At 40.6% G+C, this 22,601-nt stretch overlaps 1 protein-coding gene across 2 annotated transcripts in view; it reads right to left on the bottom strand.

The window, feature by feature from the left end:
• The window catches only part of E2F5 (E2F transcription factor 5), a 27,539-nt gene extending 4,938 nt beyond the window's left edge, over positions 1–22,601 (bottom strand). For both annotated transcript variants that reach the window (XM_042973243.1, XM_042973244.1), the window contains exons 1-5: positions 22,127–22,601; positions 4,478–4,587; positions 3,166–3,327; positions 1,860–1,903; positions 548–612 (exon numbers count right to left, since the gene is read on the bottom strand). In XM_042973243.1, coding sequence (XP_042829177.1) covers positions 548–612; positions 1,860–1,903; positions 3,166–3,327; positions 4,478–4,587; positions 22,127–22,360 — 615 coding nt within the window. In that variant the 5' untranslated portion in view covers positions 22,361–22,601. The remainder of the gene's footprint in view (positions 1–547; positions 613–1,859; positions 1,904–3,165; positions 3,328–4,477; positions 4,588–22,126) is intronic.

Below are 22,601 nucleotides of genomic sequence, written 5' to 3'. Positions count from 1 at the left end.
AACAAATGAATAAATATTAACATTTCTAACTACTTTGGAACACCAAAAATTAAGATAAGCAAAGCTATAAAGGACTAATTGTATATATAACATAGAATTATACATAGAATAGAGTCAATAAATGTCTTTGACTCAACTAGAGAATGTTTTGAAAAAGACCCAATTTCAAGCAATCTGGTATGGTGGATATTTAAGTTGAACTTTTTCCTCAGCTAGGATTGCTGTATCAGTTATAGATATAGACATTTTAACTGACTTTTTAAAAGATTATTGATTATATCATTACTCATTCCTTAATATTTTCTAGCTCAAAAAATCACATAAAAAAACTTTTATACTCAAAATGTTAAATGATTTATTCAGTCACTTCTATAATTTTACTAAAGTACTAAAGACATACAAACTCATATATAAATACTTTCAGATAGAAAACTTAAAAGCAGTATTTGAAAGTGTTTACACACAATTAGCTCTTGTTCAGCTAAAGATAATACATTTGTCCTTCTTAAGACAGCAGATCCACATTAAGAAAAGTTACCCTGCATACCATTTCTGGAATAGGTACCTCCAGCTGTGTACCAGAAGGTGCTTGAATGGCCAAAAGTGTATCACCTGATGAAAAAAATTTCTAAGTTTAGAAAATACTATTGATCTTGGAATACAGTGGCAAGAGTATGAGCTCTGGAATCAGATGCTTGGGTTTGAATCCCAGGCTGGGTAACCTTGGGCTTTGGTTCCTAATTCTGTAAAATGGGGGGAATAAACCTTACTGCATAGATTTCTTTTGAGGATTAGATGAGGTAATATATGTAATAGATCTGAGAAGAGGGTAAATACTCGTTAGTTCTATTCTCATGAACAAATTCGGATCAAGTTAATTTTGCTTTCATTCAGTCTTGCATAAAGTCTGAAATTCCTGAAACTGTTAGCCTCAACACTGTTTACTTGAGATTTTTAAATTACTTAAGTGACTAAGGATACTAGAAATTAGGTATGATAGTGTGAAATCTTGAGCTTAAGTGAACTTAATTTTAAAGCTAAATTCTATAGCAGACTGTTGAGCTGAAAATTAAAAATACTTTCTCAAACTTTCTTAGAAAGCTCAGGATATATGGTGGCAGAGTAAAGCAATAAGGCCACACATATTGTCAACATAGCCTTGGAAAATCAGATTTCACTTGGCAAGGTGCTTGGCAGATTTTTTTTTTTTTATGTGCATAATATGCATGACTGTTTAACAGGCCATACATGACTAATATAAATATGTATACAAAATTTCATTTTACTTGTATTATAATTATGGGGTACAGCCTCCTCCCCCCCCCCGCCCCCCCCCCCCCCCACACACACCGATGTTATTAATACACTGTATTGTCCTGTCAAGGGGAAAACATGGAGGCAGGGGATGGGATGGAACAGGGTTAGGAGTAACTGTCCTGGTTATAAAATGGATTAACCTAACTCTGCCCTCACGCTTTCTTTGAGTTCATTTGTGACCAGCACACTGCACATGGTTTCTAAATGGTGCCAGTGAGAAATATATTTGATCAAATTTAATCACTGACCCTACAATTCTGTGACTTTGAAACTGTTTAATCTCCCTCTGATTTAGCTGCCCCTCCCACACACAGTTTACACCCACCAATGCAGGCAATGAAGTGAAAACTGTGCAAAGCAGTTACTGTCATGAGAACGGAAACAAAGGCAGCCTATCACTACAGAGCACTGTAGAGTAACACAGAACCTCCACAGTTCCTGAAACTAATGACTTAGGGTGAGTGTGTGGGGGAATTTTGACTCACTCTCCGCTAAATAGGTTGACCAGAGGAAGAATGTTAGGACAAATTAATAGTACTTACCATTAAAGCAATTACAGATGTCTTCATGAGTTACATAGGAAAATGTACTGCCATAAGAGTTAAGGAACAACATGTATACCAAGGTCTCGGCATTTAAATTAAGATAATAAATCTGCAGGCCAAAATAAACAAAATGACCAAGTGCATGAAGGTGTTGCCACACATGGTCAGATAAAGACGTCTTTAGTCTGAAAAGGCAAAGATAAAGGTCCATAAGAGGGGTACCCATCCTTTGCTCTAAGAAGCCACTTTTGATTTTTGTGACATTTGAGTCCTCCATATTCCTCATGGAGACAGGGCTTCTGGGGCGGGGAAAGAGCGATGGGGAAAAGGATGTGGTCAGCAGGAGTGGAGAGCAACCATACATGCCTCCACATTGAGAATTTTCCTGGTCATGGTTTAGGGGTCTGGGAATGGCCAGAATCTTGGAAAGCAGTGCAGCGAAGTCTATGATCAGCTAGTTCAATGGTTTTTGTGTTTTGGGGCTCCACAAGGTACAGCCTGAAAACCCCACTTAAGTTATCAAATTGTTAAGGAGCTTTGGTCCATAGAAAAGAAATAACAAATGAGATCATGGACTTATTCAACAAATTACAAAACATAAGAAATTGGATACAGTAGTCAAAAATTCATGAGAGGTAGTAGAAGATAAATGCAATTAAGAGATTCCATAAGTATCTAGGTAAGCTTACAAATCGAGAGTATCATGTATATCTAAGAGAACAGTGATTTTTAGGAAACACATGAAGTACATCACTAATTTTTTCCCACAACTTAATATGATGGATACATAAGCCTTGGTCCCCAACCTCAAGTAGGTTGTATCTTTCAGCTAATATTAGGCAAAAATGTATCCTGGATTGATTGCCAGCCCATGATATTTTATTTTCAAGCCAAAATTAATTTTTCAAAACTTGAGAGGTAACTGAATTTTTACCACTTCAGAACACTGAGCACAATTATTTAAATATACCTGTGCATTTAACAATTCCTTCTAATATTCAGAGACCCCCTAAGCACACTTTAGCTAGCATGTTGCATCCTATTAATGGTAGATTTAAAGTAATGACTTTTTTTCCTCAGTGCAACAAAGGAACAATGTTAATAGATGTACTTTGTAATTTTAAGAGGTAAAAACTTTTCAAATATTAGTATAAATTATTAGAATATTATAAAATTAAAATACTTTATCCACTTAGAAAACTTTGTGAAACATTAGAATAAAGTAACTGATCTTCAGACTGGAAGAATGCATTATATACATACATATACTACAGCCACGTGTGTAACTTATTTAAAAGGATATCTATTATTAATCGAGTCGTCCATCACATTTTTGATGCTTTGCTGTAGCCACAACTTCTGCTGATCAAGTTCTCTTTCCTTCAGTTCTAGATCTTCAATTTCAGCTTTAAGATATCTTAATCTATCTATGACTTCTTTAGTATTACAGCCAGCACCTACACCTCTTAAAAACGTATGAGAATCAGTATCTCCAGTATCAGACCCAGGTTAACATCACTTAATTTTTATAGTAATAGAACTGAACTAGTAATTTATTCAAGACGAAAATCTTTACACTCTTCTAAAAATCAAGCATTAAAATCCTTAGAAAATTTAAACATCGTACCTCTGAACATATTTGCTTAGAAAATTTATTGGCAAGAACAATCAAATCACAAAAATTCTCAGTGTTTTTGCCATACAGAAAATAAAAATTTTTATAAAGTCAAAAAAAGTTCTATGTTCTAATGGTGTTTTTCATCTAAAAGGACAGGCTAGTGACTGGCACCAAAAGGATGTCAAAGCTGAGGCATGTAGGTGGCTTAGTCAGCTGAGCGTCTGAGTTTGGCTCAGGTTGTGATCTTATGGTTCATGGGTTCGAGTCCCATATTGGGCTCTGTGCTGGCAGCGCAGAGCCTGCTTGAGATTCTCTCTCTCTGTCCCTCCCCCATTTGTCTCTCTCTCTGTCTCAAAATAAATAAACTTAAAAAAAGAAAGAAAGAAAAGGATGTCAAAGCTACATAGTTACACCTGGAAGTCGCATGATATAGACTGAGATGCTGGTAAATTACAACCTTTTAATATTTTGGTGAGACTCTGGCTTTAAAACAGAACAAAACAAAAGAAAAAACTAGGGCCAAAGAGGACGAATTTGCAGGACAGAAAGTATTTTTCACATTTAAACATACAACCATACAACAGTTAATGAATGACAACATGCATTTCAATCAACTACTATACACAAGGTCATATTCCTATATATACGACATAGTTCCTATTCTTAAGGAGTTTATATTAGTTGGGAAGCTAAATGCTCACGCAGAAAGGGATCAATAATACAAAGCAGTATGCAATGTGTGCCAAATGAGTAGCTTGAGGGAGAAAATAAGATTTGAATTTTCAGTGTGTAAATCAGACAGTGGAGACAGCAAGGGAATATCCCAACATAGGAGTCACATACAGAGGCCCAGAGCAGTGTCCAGGGAAAGATGAGGGGCCTGTTGAGAATACCAGGCCAAATGAGAGGGAGAGCCAGACGGTATAAAGGTCAGATTTTATACAGCATCAGGAAGAAAAATATAGGTTTTAGAGTAGGGTATTGGTTTGTAACTTACTTCCATTGTATACTATTTTTTGACTTTTTTTCAATCAGGTCAATTCCCTCTAAGACATTGGTGATATCATAAATTCTTCTTTTTTGCCTCACAGCCAAAGTATCTGCAGCCTGTTTTTAAAAAGGGGAGGGGGGAGACAAAGAACAATGAAATAAAGGGCAATTCCTATTTTAAAATTAAAAAAAGGTTGATTATGAAGTTCACAGCATGAGAACCCAATGCCAAATTTAACCAGTATGTTCAAAGTATCTCTCAAACATTGCAAATACCAAAGAAATTATCCCATTTAAAAGCCAGCAGATGTTAGAATGGGAAAAAAATATATAAAGGGTCATGACACAAAGCCCACAAAAATAAAAGAACACAGTGAGAATACTTCATGTCACCTTATGGACTAATCCTGAGAAGGAGCTCCTGATTATCTACCCACATCACTTCCTATTTTATCTGTTCATATACAGTCACCTAAAAACAGCCTTTATTGTTTTTTGAAACCTTGAAAAATTATATCTCAGCAGCTTGTTAGTAATTAAGATATTTGGGGAGTTCTAAATTATACACACACTTCAGTACTTTGAAATACGCTATCTGCATTTTTTAAACTCACAATGAAAATGGAGGAGTGAATCATGCCATCCCAACACAAAGCATAAAATCAACAAGAAATCAAAATTCATAGCACTAAGTTGTGGTACCAGCAAATATTATCCAAAAACCTGGTAGTCTGACTAAACAAAAGTAAGGTCAACAAAAATATTTCATGCCACCATGACATCAATAAATGCAGGAATGTTGTACTGTTTCTCTGATTGGTTCCCACTCACATTTATGAGCTTTGTTCCCCAGTGGAACAGACACAATCTTAAAAAAGAGGTTATCCTGGGGCGCCTGGGTGGCTCAGTCGGTTAAGCGTCTGACTTCGGCTCAGGTCATGATCTCGTGGTCCGTGAGTTCAAGCCCTGCGTCAGGCTCTGTGCTGACAGCTCAGAGCCTGGAGCCTGTTTCAGATTCTGTGTCTCCCTCTTTCTCTGACCCTCCCCTGTTCATGCTCTCTCTGTGTCTCAAAAATAAATAAGTGTTAAAAATTAAAAAAAAAAAAAAGAGGTTATCCTACAGCTCTTTTTCGGGGTGAGTTAGACAATAACGTATCTTGAATGTGGAGTCACACTGTAAGAGTCATGGTAATAATGAAAAAACACATTCATGTCCTTACTGACAATATTCAGCACATTATCCAAATTAATGAACAGATTTTAGCTTCACATTATTGTTTGCCAGCTCTCCCAAAGCATTATTACTTTCTTAATTCTTTAAAAACATAGCTCTACACACACACACACACACACACACACACACACACAATCCAGGAAAGCATATTTTTGCAATCTGGACTTACTTTCTACAGGGAGCAAGTGTGACCAACTTCACGGGCATTTAATGTCAATTCTACCAATCCATTTCTTGTGCTACCAAAATACCAAGTTACCACTGTGCAATTATTCAGATCTTCAGGAAGGGGATCCATGCCTCAGTCAATGGGCCAGGAGAGTAAGTAGGATATGACAGAGAGAATGAAGAACCGGAAACTGAAGCTCTGAGTTCCCAACTCTGACTAGTTTAGTTCCATCTCTTCTAGAGAACCAGAAAATTAAAAGGACTAGGCATGGTTTTGTTGATTTCCTCTTTCCTTGCACTTGGCTTAACAGTTTCCTCCCCTTCATAAAGTTTCTTGAGTTCGAAGCTGTTTTTCTAAAGAGCAATAATCTCCTGCAAAGTTAACTATAAAAATCTGAAGTTGAGAATTCATCTCACTTCCCTCTGAAGAGGCCCTCTTAAGAAGTAACCCAGAGCACTCCAAGCCAGCTCTACCCGTATCTATGTACTCACACACAAAAGCCTTCACAACCATAGCAATAGCTCACTGGTTAGGGTATTAGGACACGTTTGTATAAATTAGATTGCAAGAGCAATCAGTCATCAGGCAGAGAGCCATCAATGCTCACTTTTAGCTCAAGACTTTTTAAAGTTGATAATCTATCAGGGTGTCTGGGTGGCTCAGTCGGTTAAGCATCAGACTCTTGATCTCAGTTCAGGTGATGATCTCACAGTTGTGGGATGGAGTCCCATGTCGGGATTCTCTCTCTCTGTCTCTCTCTCTCTCTCCCTCCCCACCAAAAATAAATAAATAAACATTTTTTTAAACAAAGAATAAAGCTTATAATCTATCTAGTTTATAATTTATTATGGTTTAACAATTACAAATTTTAGTCCTTTAATTTCCAAAACTAAACATTATTTCTTAAATACTTTTCTATTTAAGTATATAAACACATAAAGGACCAGCATATACAGAACATATGTCTTAAAAAGGATCTCCTGGGGCGCCTGGGTGGCTCAGTTGATTAAGCATCTGACTTCGGCTCAGGTCATGATCTCACGGTTGGTGGGTTCAAGCCCCACATCGGGCTCTGTGCTGACAGCTCAGAGCCTGGAGCCTGCTTTGGATTCTGTGTCTCCTTCTCTCTCTGCCCCTCCCCCCCCTCATGCTCTGTCTCTCTCTGTCTGTCAAAAATAAACATTGGAAGAAAAAAAAAAGGGGGGGATCTCCTGGAGGCTTTTATTTAGCAGCCCCATCTCCTTTGGATGTTAGGTTCTGGAATTAGGCACACAGAGATCCAGTCTCAGTGCTGACACTTCCCATCTTCAGCTGGTCTCAAACTCATTAAGCCTCATTTCCCTTTTTGTAAAATGGAGTAATAACATACCTGAATTGTAGAGACTCAACTAGATAATCTAAGCACAATGTCTGCTGCATAATTAATACTTCAATGCTGGTAAGTAATAGTAGCCTCATCATCAGATACAGATTGAAGCAGGGGATCATGGAGGTGATTTAGAGTTTTTGTGTATCTTGACCTATCACGTTGTATGTAGTATTTTGAAAAATTGTATGAATTCTTATAGTTTTATGAAGTAATTCAAGACATCGTACTTAATGGAATCATAAAATCATAAAAATCATAAAAATGAATCACAACCACCACCTTCATTCGTTTAGCACCTGTGATGTGCCAAGCTGGTTCTGTGTCTCACGGATAGAGTAGTAACAGAACAAAGTCCCTGCCTTCAAAGAAGGGAAAGAAGGTAATAATAAACAAATAATTATGTTAGGAGGAATGCATGTAGGGACTATATTTAACAGAATTTTAAAGCTCCCTGAATAAGGAAGCATTTGAATTGAATGGAGAAAGTGACTGCTGACAAGCAGCAGTCAGAACATCTGACAAGCAGCAGCAAGAACAAAGAAAGGCTCTGAAGTGGGAATATGCTTACTTCCTTCAGGGAAAGATAGGAAGTCAGTATGGCCAGAACAGTGAGTGAGAGGGAGAAGAGTGAGAGAAAAGGGGGAAAAGGAAAGAAGGGAGAGAAGATGGGAGGGAGGGTGGGAAGGGAAGTGAGAGAGATAAAGACAGTAACACCATATGCCAAGGGGCCAGATCACTGGGGTCTTGCAGGCCATCGTAAAGACTTCCGCTCTTACTCCCAGTGAAATGGAAAGCTACTGGAAGGCTCCGAGCACATGGTGATTTGGTGCTATGCTTTAGCATAGAACAGGTTCATTCTGGCTGTTCTGGGTAGAAAAAAAGAGGCCAGCGAGAAGGCAATGGCAATAATCCATTCAAGAGATGGTTAGCTGCTTGGATGAAGGAGGCAGCTGTGGGCGTTGTGAGAAATGCTGAGATTCAGAATATATTTTGAAGATATAGCAGGTAGTAGATCTGAGAGCAGAGTTAAGGGTAACTCCACAGTTTATGACATGAGCAACTCGCCATGAGGAAGACTGCAGGAGAACAGGTTTGAGGAAACCTATTGGTTTCCTCCTTTGGCTCAGGAACTTGGCTTTGAACAATTTGACCTCCAAGGGGAGTAGTTCGGAAGACCACTGGACACGAGAGTGTGGGGTAGGACAAGTCCAAGCTAGAGATACAAATTCAGTAGTCATCAGTAAATAGACATTTTAGGTCATAGGGATGGAACCCACTGGATTCACCTAGCAGGTAAGCACAGAAAGAGAAGACGTCTAAAGGCTTAGCCCAGCACACTCCAGTGTTTAAGATCTGGGAAGGGAGGAGCAACTTGCCACTGAAGACAGAGAAGTAGGAAGAGTGGGGTCTTGGAGGCCAAGGGAAGAGTATAAGTAAGAGTGACCATGTCAAGTACTGCTGTCAGGGTGAGTCAGATGAGCATGAGACCTGATCACGGATTTGACTTTGGCAAGGTCACTGGTGACCTTGGTCAGAGCTGTCTTGGCAGAGTAATGGAGTCAAAGACTTAACGGAGAAATTCCACCAGAGTGGAAAGAAAGCTAGAGCGGACAACTCTTTTGAAGAGTTCTGCTGCAAAGAGGAACAGAATAGAACAATGGGGCAGTAGCAGCAGGGAGTTGTCGGGTCCGGCCAGGAAGTTTTTCCCCTTCCTTTCTCTTTTCTTTTAAAGATGGGAGCTAATTCAACATGTGAGTTGTGCTGATAAGAACTGCCCGGTAATGGAGGAAGAGGGATAATTAACCATGCAGGAGAGAAGGGACAGCTGCCGGTAGGCACAGGGGAATGTGAATCAGGCTGAGGAATAGCCTTAGATAATAATGAGGCGTATTAATAATTGAAGTCCAGCCGAGTGACCAGCGCAGATGTAGGTACGATAATAGACATGATAGGAAGAGAGACTAGACATTTCCTCCTGTTTGCTTTCTATTTTTTCCTAAGTGGAGGCTAGTGGAGGGAGGGGGGTGGGGGAGAAAGGGAGGAGGGGGCATTTAATGGTTTAGAAAAAAGGAGAAAGTGTAAAATATTCATCTAGGAGAGTAAGAGAGTAAGTAGTGTAAAAGGAATGCTGGACCCATCACTACTTTTGAAGTTAGTGGTGGTGAATTTAAAGTGAGACCCACGTGCAATAAGAGTACATCCTCATCCCATGTTGGCAATTAGCTATTGAAGACATGCACATGTGCATGCATCAAATGTACTTAAGAAGGTTACATTTGCTATTATAGATCTGACCTATAAAACATAAAGGAAGCATCTATTTGTACCAAACCAACTCAAGTTGAGAGAAAAATAACATAATCCTCTGAAAGAAATACATCTCCCCTCCAAATACTAAATCTTTTTCTAAAAATGTCACCACTGGGGTACCTGGGTGGCTCAGTTGATTAAGCATACGACTTTGGCTCAGGTCATGATCTCACAGTTCGTGGGTTTGAGTCCCATGTCCGGCTCTGTGCTGACAGCTCTGAGGCTGGAGCCTGCTTGGGATTCTGGGTCTCCCCTTCTCTCTGCCCCTCCCCCATTCATTCTGTCTGTCTCTCTCTCTCTCAAAAATAAATAAATGTTTAAAAAGAAATTTAAAAATATGTCACCAGTTGTAAACAGTTTGGTATCAATACATGGAAAAAAATTAAAGCTTGTGATACCATTAAGAGGTGGGCAAGCTAAATCAGGACAGCTGAGATCGCATATAAGTGCTAAAAAGAGCTTAAAGAATTTCCTGGCCCCACCCCTTCACCTTAACAAATGAGTCCACTAAGACCCTGTGTTAACTCTGGGAGGGAGAGATTATGTGGTAGGTTTATTTGAGTTAAGATTAGTTGCAGCTCATTTGTTCAAGAATGTTCTCCTGATGGAGCATGATGTTGCATTCAAAAGCACTAACATAAAAACAATAACTATGGGAAACATCCTGTCTTTCAGGTTCTCCATCTGCAAAGCAGGTACTTGACTCTCTTCCCGGCCCATAACCGTCAATACATGTGTACTCAGTGTTTTAGCTACTGTGTTTCAGAAACTAACACTACACGAAATTGGGCCAGAATCCAAAAGTAAAGAAGGTGCTATGGAAATACTATATAAAACCAATTCGATAACGAATTGCGCATATAAATGCACATGCACAGACACATACAGATGATGGGATGCCAACAATGAGGTGAAAAGAACTCAAGTGATACACCACCCAGAGTGCCCATAAAATATTTTTAAGAAATTTTAAAAACTGAGTGAACTGCCTTTCAACTGTGCCACATGGATTTTCTGTTGGTCTATCCTATAAGGTGTGGGATATGAAATTATTAGCTAATTTCATATACTGCCAGAGGTAATTAACATGTAGAATGTTTGATTTCGACCCACAGTTAAGACCATTGATTAAGCCAGTAATGGGATAACTGTGTAAGAGGATCTTCTGAAGATGTTACCTAATTTAAGGCTCACACCATTTTGCAAAGTAGTTACCATTTTCCCCATTTGATAGGATACAGATTCAGAAAGCTAATGGATAACCAAATGGAATTTGGCATTAATTACATATTCATGAAATAAGTTTGTGGCAGAATTTTTCAAACGGGCTCTATAATTTCAAGAGTTTAAATAAGTGCGGTGTGCCATCAAAATTCCCAAGCTGTAAAAATTGCACTGAATAAGCAAAGCGCCACTGGTACTTGTAACACAAGAACTGTGTAGGTATCTAAGGCTGTGGGTAACACCTTGTGCTAGAGAATGAGGTCTAAAAATTGAACAGCCCCATACAGTAGAGATAAAGTGTTACAAGAGGCTGAATAAAAGAGAGCTTACTTAAGGTGGAGGCAAGAAGGAGAGTTCCTGGAAGAGGCTGCCATTGTGTACAATGGATCTGGAGGGGATGGATGTTAAATCAATAAGGAAATGAAATACCAAAAATAAAGAACTTACTTTAAGGATACAAAAGCCTCCCTCAAGAAGCAGCACTAAGCACATAGTATTTTAATTCCCACTCAGTATCCTGCCCCAAAGGAATTTCTCCTAAAAAATCTCCAGTCCTTTCAACTACCTTAAACTGTCATCCATAAATATGATATTGATACATATACCAGTATCTTGTCTAACTTTATTTAAATCCAAGTTAATTAACATATAGTGTTATAATGGTTTCAGGAGTAGAATTTAGTGATTCATCACTTATATATAACACCCAGTGCTCATCACAAGGGCCCTCCCCTTGTAGGGGAGTTCCCCATCACCCATTTAGCCCATCCCCCCACCCAACATCCCTACAGCAATCCTCAGTTTGTTCTCTGTATTTAACAGTCTCATATGGTTTGCCTCCCTCTGTTTTTATCTTATTTTTCCTTTCCTTGAACTGTGTTCATGTTTTGTTTCTTAAATTTCACATGAGTGAAATCATATATCTTTCTCTGACTGACTTAATTTGCCTGGCATAATATATTCTAGTTCCATCCATGTTGTTGCAAATTCAAGATTTTATTCTTTTTGATTGCCGAGTAGTATTTCTCTTTCTCTCTCTCCACACACACACACACACACACACACACACACACACACGCACACACACACCACATCTTCTTTATCCATTTGTCAGTCGATGAACATTTGGGCTGTCTCCATAATTTGGCTATTGTTCATAGCGCTGCTATAAACACTGGGGTGCATGTGCCCCTTTGAATCAGCATTTTTTTTTATCCTTTGGATAAATACGTAGTAGTTCAATTGCTTGAGCTTTAAATTTGTTCTAATTTTTATTTATATATATATATATTTTTTTTTTTAATTTTTTTAATGTTTATTCAGTTTTTGGGAGACAGAGAGAGACAGAATATGAGTGGGGGGGTGGGGACAGAGAGAGAGAGGGAGACACAGAATCTGAAGCAGGCTCCAGGCTCTGAACTATCAGCACAGAGCCCGATGCGGGACTCAAACTCACAAAACATGAGATCATGACCGGAGCCGAAGTCAGACACTTAACTGACTGAGCCACCCAGGCACCCCTTATATTTGTTTTTATTGCAGTATAGTTGACATACAATAATTTATTAGTTTCAAGTGTACAACTCAGTGACTCAACATTTATATTCATTCTGATCACCATGATAAACCCAGCTACCACCTGTCACCATACAAAGTTGTTACATATTAGTGACTATATCCCCTATGTTATACTTTGTATTCCCATGTCTTATTTATTTTATAACTGGAAGCTTGAACCTTTGAATAAATTCTGCATACACTTTTAAAAAGGAACTTCAGGGGTGCCTGGGTGGCTCAGTGTCTGACTTCTGGTTTCAGCTCAGGTCATGATCTCATGGTTCATGAGTTCGAGTCCGAATCAGTCTCTGAGCTGACAGCTGCAGAGCCTGCTTGAGATTCTCTCACCCTCTCTCTCTGCTCCTCCCCTGCTTGCTCTCTCTCTCTCTCTCCCTCCCAAAATAAATAAATGTTTAAAATAATAATAAGGAACTTCAGTTTTATTGTTTTACTCAAGTCACCAAAGATTACTCAAAAGAAGAAAAGAAGGTATTTGATAAAGTATCTATTTAAGTAGGAAAAGCCTGATGAAATTCTGGAATCTATAAATTGGAAACTCTAGATCTCGTCTAAGTCTTCAACTGCTTTGGAAATTCTTTTCTCATAAGTATTAACTTTTTAGAACAAGAACAAAATCAAGTGTGCATTTGCTCTTCTACCGTTTGGATTTGCCTCTGCACATTTTATATCTTCCTGCTGACGTAAGGCACAGAAGTGAGGGAATATGCTCGGAGATTGGCCCGACTTTATTTCTTTTTTAGAGAAAGAGCACCAGTGGGGGAGGAGGGTTCAGGGGGAAGAGAGAGATGAGGGAGGGAGGGAGGGAGAGAGAAGGAGAGAGAGAGAGAGAGAGAGAGAGAGAGAGAGAGAGAGAGAGAGAGAGAGAGAATATCTTAAACAAGCTCCACGCTCAGCACGGAGCCTGACATGGGGCTCAATCCCCCGACCCCGGGGAATCACAACCTGAGCCAAAGTCAAGTGTCACACACTCAACCAACTTGAGCCACCCAGGCACTCCCAGGCCCAGCTTTAACTTTATGACCCTAGGCAAGTTACTTAGCCTCTCTGTGCCTCAATTTCCTGGCCTGTATGAATTTTTTGTTTCTTATTTATTTTTGAGAAAGAGACAGAGGGCAAGTGGGGGAGGGGCAGAGAGCGAGGGAGACACAGAATCTGAAGCAGGCTCCAGGCTCTGAGCTGTCAGGACAGAGCCTGACATGGGACTCAAACTCCTGAACCGTGAGATCATGACCTCAGCAGAAGTTGGACACTTAACCAAATGAGCCACCCAGGCGTCCCTAAGATGTTACTATTGTAAGGATTAAATGAGCATATCTGAAACACTTAGAAGAGTGCCTGGCACATGGTAGGCATTACAGTTGTATTAGCTATTATCACTATTATTGATCCAATTTCTCCCTTAAAGTAATAAGGAAACTTTGTTCTTGGAAAGGTATATCATAATAAAACACCCCTACCTGTGAACTAACTTTAACACTTGGGAAGATAGTCAAGCACAATGAAGTATGAAAAAAAGGTTCTGAAGAGTAAAAATAGATATAAAAAATGTATTTCCCTACTCAAAACATTCACCCCATTTGGATCCTATTGACTCCTTCTTTTCTAGGATTCCTAATGGCTTATACCATTTAGTACTCTTTTTTTTTTTAAGTTTTTTTTTTTTTTTTTGTAACGTTTATTTATTTTTGAGACAGAGAGAGACAGAGCATGAACAGGGGAGGGGCAGAGAGAGAGGGAGACACAGAATCTGAAACAGGCTCCAGGCTCTGAGCTGTCAGCACAGGGCCTGACGCGGGGCTCAAACTCACAGACTGTGAGATCATGACTTGAGCCGAAGTCAGACGCTTAACCGACTGAGCCACCCAGGCTCCCCTAGTACTCTTGATATTAAGGTAGACTTCATCTGAAAGTTACTACTTTCACCCCTAATTTCTTTTCTCTTTCTTTTTTGCCGGTCTGCCTTCAACTTTTTGAGTCCTTTGTTGGCAAGTTTCTTGTCAACACCAGAATTGTCTGAATTCTTTTTCATCTACACAACTCTATTAAAAAGAAAAAGGAATTGCATACATTCACATGTACTATAGAAACAGGTTATTACTCATTTGATGTATTTTGTGTATTATGCTTTCATGGTGTTACCTTTTCATGGATTTGTTAAGCTTTCTGTGTTATTTTCCCCCCTTAAAGTGTGCCAGCAGTTCAAAGTGTGTTTCTGGTCAGTTAACAGTTACCTTTTAAACTTTTAATAACATAGTTATAGAAAGACAATGAGGTATAAAATCAGTGAAAGCCTAACTACCACACCAGGACACTGCTAATATAATCTCAGTTAACAGCGGCTGTCAACTGGAAACTCCTTCCTACCCTGTTAAGAATGCTCCCCAAATGTGTATGTTCCTGCCTCTACAAGCTCTTCACTCCAGGAAAGAACCTTTCCCCACTCACTGAGGCCCTTTCACCCTTTTGAGCATCACTGCATTTGTTGCTTAGTCCCCTGGAACACACGTAATGGAGATTTGGCCAAAGTTGTGCTGATTTTGCTCTTTTTCAACATTAAATGCAAACTTTCAAAATCTTGGGATTCTCTTCTTCCTAAAAGTCGAGAATTGTACTGTAAAAGTGGATTTTCCTTTATTCTATTATAGAATAATTCTCAAAACTGTTTAATTTCCACTTGAAATTAGGCCCTTTAATTAGCAGTGTAAGATTTAAGAGCAACATATTATGTTGCAATTCAAAGATATGAGCAGTAACTATATCAGAGCATATGAAAGGGGGACCTTTTCAATCCCCAACTTCTCACATTTTCCCAAATGCAGAACTCACCAATCTTAGCTCCTAACACTAGAAGCTATTTCTGATTTGTGAATAGGATGGGAAAAAGAGAGGCAGCAGGATTCATTCCATGGCTCTCAAATGCCAGCAGGAATCAGAATCCCATGGGGTATCTGTTTAAAATGCAAATTCTGGGGCGCCTGGGTGGCTTGGTCGGTTGGGCGTCCAACTTCGGCTCAGGTCATGATCTCATGGTCCGTGAGTTCGAGCCCCGCGTCAGGCTCTGTGCTGACAGCTCAGAGCCTGGAGTCTGTTTCAGATTCTGTGTCTCCCTCTCTCTCTGCCCCTCCCCTGTTCATGCTCTGTCTCTCTCTGTCTCAAAAATAAACGTTAAAAAAAATTTTTTTTTTTAAATAAAATGCAAATTCTTAGGCCCCTTCTCTAGCCTACATAACCCGATCTCTCAGGTCCAACATTAGAATCTGTATTTTTAGTAAGATCCAGGAGAGTCTGATACATCTACACATTGAGAAATACCATCTACACATTGGCTATTCCAATGTAGATGGCTATTCCATCTACACATTGAGAAATACTGTTATAACCCCTTTCAGGCCCCCACCTTTCTTCAAAGGGGGGGAGGGGCTGTTAGCTTAGTGCAAAAATAAAACTTGCCTGGTACTTTTCACACAAGACACTGCCTCTAGTTATGGTGGCTACATCACTTCCTCCTCCTTGGGGCAACTATATGCAGTTTGTACATTCTATTTCAGTAAGATATACAGCTTATGAGGCTTGCCCAAGGACACACTGCTGGGTCCGAGAACTCAGAACTACTGTCTTGGATACAAGCCTATTTATCCTGTCCAGAGATGGAAAAGCGAGATGGCTGACTTCTTTTTCTTTTTTCTTCTTCTTCTTTTTTGTACTGAATGAAGTTGTTTTTGAAATGACACCAAAACTTTGGAGGTGGGTACATGTTTTGCTTACCGCGGTGGTTCAGGGTGTCAATTCTGGCATTTATATGTCAATTCTGTGGATACTTTTTTTTTTAAGAAAGTTCTGTGCCCAATGTGGGGCTAGAACTCATGACCCCGACCGAGATCAAGAGTTGCATGCACCACTGCCTGAGCCAGCCAGGCACTCCAAAACTTTTCTTCTTTCTTTTCCTTTTCTTTCTTCTTCTTTTTTAAAAGTAAGCTCTACATCCAACGTGGGGCTTTAGATACTATGGATACCGATTGCCACTTAACCTCATCACACCTCACTTTCCTATCAGCAAAATGGAGATAGATCTCCTTTACACTTTTGTTATGAGGATTATTGATATTGGGGTGATGTTGAATAATTAGTCATTGGAATAGATGTATCCAGATCACCTTTTTATGTGCATTTTTAATAATTTTATTTTTTTAGAGGAGATTTAGGTTCTCAGCAAAACTGAGCAGAAAGCAGAGTTCCCCATAGACCCCTGCCACCGCACAGGCATAGCCTCCCCCACTATCATTATCTCTCACCAGAGACATTTGTTAAAATTGATGAATCTAGGGGCACCTGGGTGGCTCAGTCGGTTAAGCGTCCGACTTCAGCTCGAATCATGATCTTCAGATTTGTAGGTTTGAGCTCCAAGTCGGGCTCTGTGCGGACAGCTGGGAGCCTGGAACCTGCTTCAGATTCTGTGTCTCCCTCTCTCTCTGCTCATCCCCCACTCGTGCTCTGCCTCTGTCTCTCAAAAATGAATAAACGTTGAAAAAATTAAAAAATAAAATGATGAGTCTACATTGACATGTCATATCACTCAAAGTCCAGAGTTAACATTAGGGTTCATTCTTGGTGTTACACGTTCTGTGGGTTTTAACAAATATGTAATGACATATATCCACCATTACAGTGTCATACACAGTAGTTTCATTGCCCCAAACATTCTCTTGTGCTCTGCCCTCTCGAGAACTTCCAGCAACTACTGATCTCTCCCTGTCTCCATAGTTTTGCCTTTTCCAGAAAGCTATAAAGTTGGAATTTTATAGTATGTGGCCTTTTCATATCAGCTTCTCTCACTAAGTAATATATATTTAAAGTTCTCCCATGTCTTTTCATGGCTTGATAGCTTTTTTTTTTAAAAAACAAAACAAACAAACAAAAAAAACACTGAATAGTATTTCTTTGTCGGAACATGCCAGTTTATTTATCCATTCACCTACCAAAGGACATCTTGGTTACTTCCAAGTTTGGGCAATTATAAAGAAACCTGGTATCTACATCCATATGCAGGCAGACCCATGTTTCCGACTCATTTGGGTAAATGCCAAGTAGTGTGATTACTGAATCGCATGGGAATATGTTCAGTTTCCTAAAAACTGCCAAATGGTCTTCCAAGGGGTCTGTACCATTTACATTCCCACCAGTAATGAGAGTTCCTGTTGTCCCACATTCACACCAGTATTCAGTGTTTTGTGTTATTTTGCCATTCTAGTAGGGATGTCGTAGTATCGCTGTTGTTTTATATGTTTTTTTTAATTCTGGTAAAATACACGTCGTATAAAATTTATCACCTTAACCATTTTTAAGTGTGCAGTTCAGTAGTTTTAAGTATATTCACACTGATGTGCAACCAGACCCCACTACTCTTCTCATCCGACAAACTCCAAATCCATAGCATTAGTTTGCTGGGGCTGCCGTAACAAAGGACTGCAGACCGGGTGGCTTAAACAACAGAAATTTATTTTCTGACACTTTTGGAGGCTAGAAGTGCAGGATCAAGCTGTTGGCAAGTTTGGTTTCTCATGCAGCCTCTCTTCTTGGCAGATGGCCACCCTCTCATCGTGTCCTCTCACAGGCTTCCCTCTGTGGACATGCATCCTGGCATCTGTGTGTCCAAATTTCCTTTCTTCTAAGAACACCATTCTGATCGGATTAGTCCCCAACCCAATGACTTCATTTTAACTTCATCATCTCTTTAAAGGCCCTATCTCCAAATACAGTCACATTCTGAGGTACGAGAATTAGGGCTTCACCATATGGATTTTGAGAACATAGTTCAGCCCATAATGTGTTGACCCATGAAACGTCCCTCTCTCCCCTTCCTCCTAGCTCCTGGCAATCTTTTATTTTCTGTCTCTATGAACTTGACCACTCTAGTTACTTCATATAAGAGGAATTACACAGTATTTACCTTTTTGTAACTGGCATGTCTTCAAGGTTCATCTATGTTGTAGCATGTTTGGGAATTTCCTTCCTTTTGAAGGCTGAATAATCTTCCATTGTGTGTACATATCACATTTTGTTTGTTTATTCATCTGTTGATAGACATTTGCACTGCTTCTATCTTTCGGCTATTATGAATAATGCTGCTATGAACACGGGGTATAGAAGTATCTGTTTAAGACCTGCTTTCCAAATCTTTGGGCTATACACTTAGAAGTGAACCTGTCCTGAGAATTTTTAAGCATGCACTAAAGTTCTGGCTGTACTACTAATATATCTTTCCTCAGGCTAATTCTGTCTTTATTCTGTGACACCAAATCTTTGCTTTATGCCACAAAGTAAGATGTTATGTTAAATTATTTATTTCATCCAGGGCATATATTAATTAGCTAATCATAAATGGGTATGAGTCAGGGACCTGTGAGATAAGAAACATCATAAATACTTTATCATTTTAACCTAGGTACCATGCAGTCAATTTGTAACATAATTATAAGAGATAAGCCATCTTAATCATGCTTTAAAAAGTTCAAGACGGTACCAAAATGGCAAGTAAAGAAACTCAGTTAGAAATTATATTTAATAGGAGTTTCCAAAACAATAGACAGACAGTTCTGACTATCTTAACAGTTCTTTAAATCCTTACTTCTGGAGAAGTAGAACCCTAGTTTAATTTGTAAAATAACGTGGAATTCGCCATCAATACCCTCATTTTTCAAGTGATAGCTCAATACCTCTCTCTTCTGTCATGGGTAAAGGGATAAAAATAATCATGCAAAAACTCATGTTTTGTTACAAGAAACATTCCATGTTCTTACACAGATGAAAAACTTAAATGAGAAGTTTTTTGTTATGTTTTAAGGAATACTAAAAGGAATTATAGCATAGTAAGAAAAATGGTCTACGTTCAAATCTCAGCTCTGTCACTTTCTGCTTCATATTGGGCAAGCTACTTAACATGTCAGTTTTCTCACCTGTGAAATGGGGGTGTTAGTTAGGCTCAAGTTTCCAAGTTGTTAAGATGATAAAATTAGTTAAGATCTGTAAAAAGCCTGGAACAAACTCTCAATAAATGGTAGCTATTAACAGCATAAACTGGCAAACCAGATAAAGCTTGAGGAGCATGAGGTAATGTGTCATCTCACTGGAATAAAGAGATGTGACTACTGTACCCACTTTTATAAACGAGACTATGTGGTGTGGGAAGGAGATATGATTAAATTTCTCAAAACACTTTCGAGGTGTTTCTAATCCCTTCTAATTGTTAACTTATACTTGAACAGCTTTATTAGAATTTATTTGCTTTATTGGTCTACGTTCTCAGTTATATTATGAAGAAGAAATGCATCACCAAGATGGAGCATTATGTTATTTTTCAATAATGTATGTCATGGTTCACAGTAAGAAGCATCACTGGAAAGATTTCACTGCAAGATTTTTACATGAGTAAGATTTTACACATATATGAAAATAATTGAAAGAAATATATGTAAATAAATGAAGTATGTATATTTTTCATGTATATGTAAAAAAGAATGATACTCAAAGTGTACCTTAGGAGTAAAAAAAAAAAAAAAAAATCACTGATATAAAGAGACAAAACGTAACTGCAAAAACTTTTGAAACTTTTAAGGAAAGTTCCAGGATGAATGGAATAATGTTGTTATGTAAACTCCACTCTCTCTACTCACTGTTCCTGTGACTTCTGGAGAACAATGCAATGGCCATAGATGAAACAGGAGGAAGTCTTAAGAATTTAAAAGCAAGAAATGCAAAGTTCCATCATTTTGCCAGGTGAGTTGAGAAAGAAGCCCTCAAAGTTTGGGGCGCCTGGGTGGCTAAGTTGGTTGAGCGACTGACTTCGGCTCAGGTCATGATCTCGCAGCTTGAGAGTTCAAGCCCCATGTCAAGCCCCGTGTCGAGCCCCGTGTCGAGCCCCGTGTGGGGCTCTGTGGTGACAGCTCAGAGCCTGAAGCCTAACTCAGATTCTGTGTCTCCCCCTCTTTCTGCCCATCCCCTGCTCACCATCTGTGTCTCTCTGTCTCTCAATAATAAATGTTAAAAAAAAATAAAATAAAAAGAAAGAAAGAAAGAAAGAAAGAAAGAAAGTCCTCAAAGTTAAACCCTCAGAGTGCAGCTGTATCTGGAAAACCCCAAAGTTCCCTGATTCCCTCTACTGAAAGCACAGTCCATTTACACAGTAAATTCATGATACAACTGAATGTCTAGATTTTGAACGAGTTTACAAGCCGTGTTTTGTAGCACGTCTGGCACTCTGATAACCTCATGGCTTCCTCTGAAATCCTTTAAACCAAGTCCATTTTAGTTCTTGACAATCTAAATACTATATATGCCATAAAGTACTTTCAGGGAGGAAGCAAGGGAGGAAGAGGCTGTAGAAAAAACAAGGAATTTCCAGAGTTGGGAAATTCCAGCAATAACACTTCAAAAAAGAAGATAGTAGAAACTACTTCCCCAAATGCAAAACGCACCTACCATGCCTCATTGGAATCCGAATAATTCAATTCCCCAATCACTTAAGGAACACCTACTGTGCTCAGGGAAAGAAATGGGCATTCTCAGACAAAACAGCACCCTCTGGGCTACAGTGGGGAAGGCCCTTGAGTCTTCCTTCCTCTCTACCTTCAGGAAGTACTATAAAATGCTCTCAGATGCCCCTTCTCTTGCTCTAGGCACAGCCTTGATGGTCTCTGTCACTCTTTCAAGCCAGGTGAGGTGGTCCCTCCTGCACTCCTCTGGCTGTTGGGACCAATCATCAGGGTAAAATCAGATTTCAGATATCGGGGACATGGCTAGGAGATGTCTGCAGTGATTAACGACTCATTAGTAATTTCTGCTTTCAAAGCTTTGGTTCTTACTTAAACTTGGGGCACTGGTTGAATTTTAATTCAAGTAATCACAGTCTCCTGCTCCTCAGCGTTGTGGAATCCTTCCAAATCCTGCTTGGAACGGTTAAGTCATTTTGTTTAACCCAACAGCTTTCGATGCATGTTGTTGTTTGAAAAATGTGAACTGTAGTCCACGACGGAAGCACACATTCTCAAGAAACAGGGGAGCTTACTGAGCGCTTCCCCCTCTTTGAGGGAAAGCTATAAAACATCCCCTTTTTGTGTGATGGCATATCTCACTTTTAGAAATCTGTACCATATATCAAATTAAGTTAAAATCAAATACCCCCTCCCATCAGGATGATGAAAAGAAGTGTACAAGGAAGAGGGTTTTTTTCTTTATTACTATTATTTTCAACGCGGAATGAGTGTGGAAAGTTCTTTTTTTTTCTTTCATCCGCAAAATCGGGTTGTTTTGTTTTGAACAACGGGAACACCGTCTCAAGTAGAATAGCCTATGAAAACCACCAATTCCCAACAGCAAAATCAATTCCCAGGTGTCTCCAGGCAGAGTGCCAGGGTCCCCCCTGCGCCTCTGCCACAGGTGGACGCGGAGCAGCTAGGGCACTCGGGCGCCCTCGGGTTCCTGCGCCAGCAGAAGCCACGCGGGCGCGCTCCAGGTACTGGGCTCTTTGTCGAGAGCCCGGCGCTGCGCCGGGCCCCATTGGTCGTGCGGCCGGTCGGGGCCACCCGGTCCCTCGTCCCTCCCCCATCCTGGAGTCGTGGGCCTGGGCACCGGCCACATGGCCCTGGCTCTGGGGGGTCGCCCGGTCCCCGCGGGGCGCGCCCACACCGCGCCGCCCGACCCCGCGCTTCAAGGGGGTGGGCTTCTCCGGGGGCCGCGGGCAGCTTAGTCCGCCCCCATCCCCGCCTCCCGCGCTCACCGCTTTGAGATCCAGGACGCCGTCCTTGGCCTCCTGCAGCAGCGACACGAACTTGGTGGTGAGCAGCCCCAGGCTCTTCTCGTGCCTGCTGCTGCCGCCCCCGCCGCCCCCGAGCTGCGGCGGCGGCGGCTGCTGCGGAGGCTGCGCCTGGGAAGGCTGTGGCTGCGGCCGCTGGCCCTGGCCCTGCCCCTGCGGCGCCTGCTGGCCCGAGCTCGCCGGCTCCGCCGCCGCCATCGCGTCCCCACGCCGCGGCGGTGCGGCCGCTCGTCCGTCCCCGCCCGCGGCCACCTGCCGGGCCCGCTGTGCAGCGGCCGCTCCAGCCGCCGCCGGCCGAGAGCAGGGCGGAGGGGCGCGGGCGCCTGCAAACAACAGGTGCGCGCGCGGCGCCCACCGGACTCGGGGCGGCTGGCGCGCCGGGCCTCCGCCCCCTCCCCAAGCCCCTGGAAGCGTGAATGGAGCCCACGACCGAGGGGAG

The sequence above is a fragment of the Panthera tigris genome, chromosome F2, assembly GCF_018350195.1.
Source record: "Panthera tigris isolate Pti1 chromosome F2, P.tigris_Pti1_mat1.1, whole genome shotgun sequence".
Lineage (NCBI taxonomy): Eukaryota > Metazoa > Chordata > Mammalia > Carnivora > Felidae > Panthera > Panthera tigris.
The sequence above is the reverse complement of the archived record's forward strand: the minus strand, read 5'-3'. Positions and strand labels throughout refer to the sequence as shown.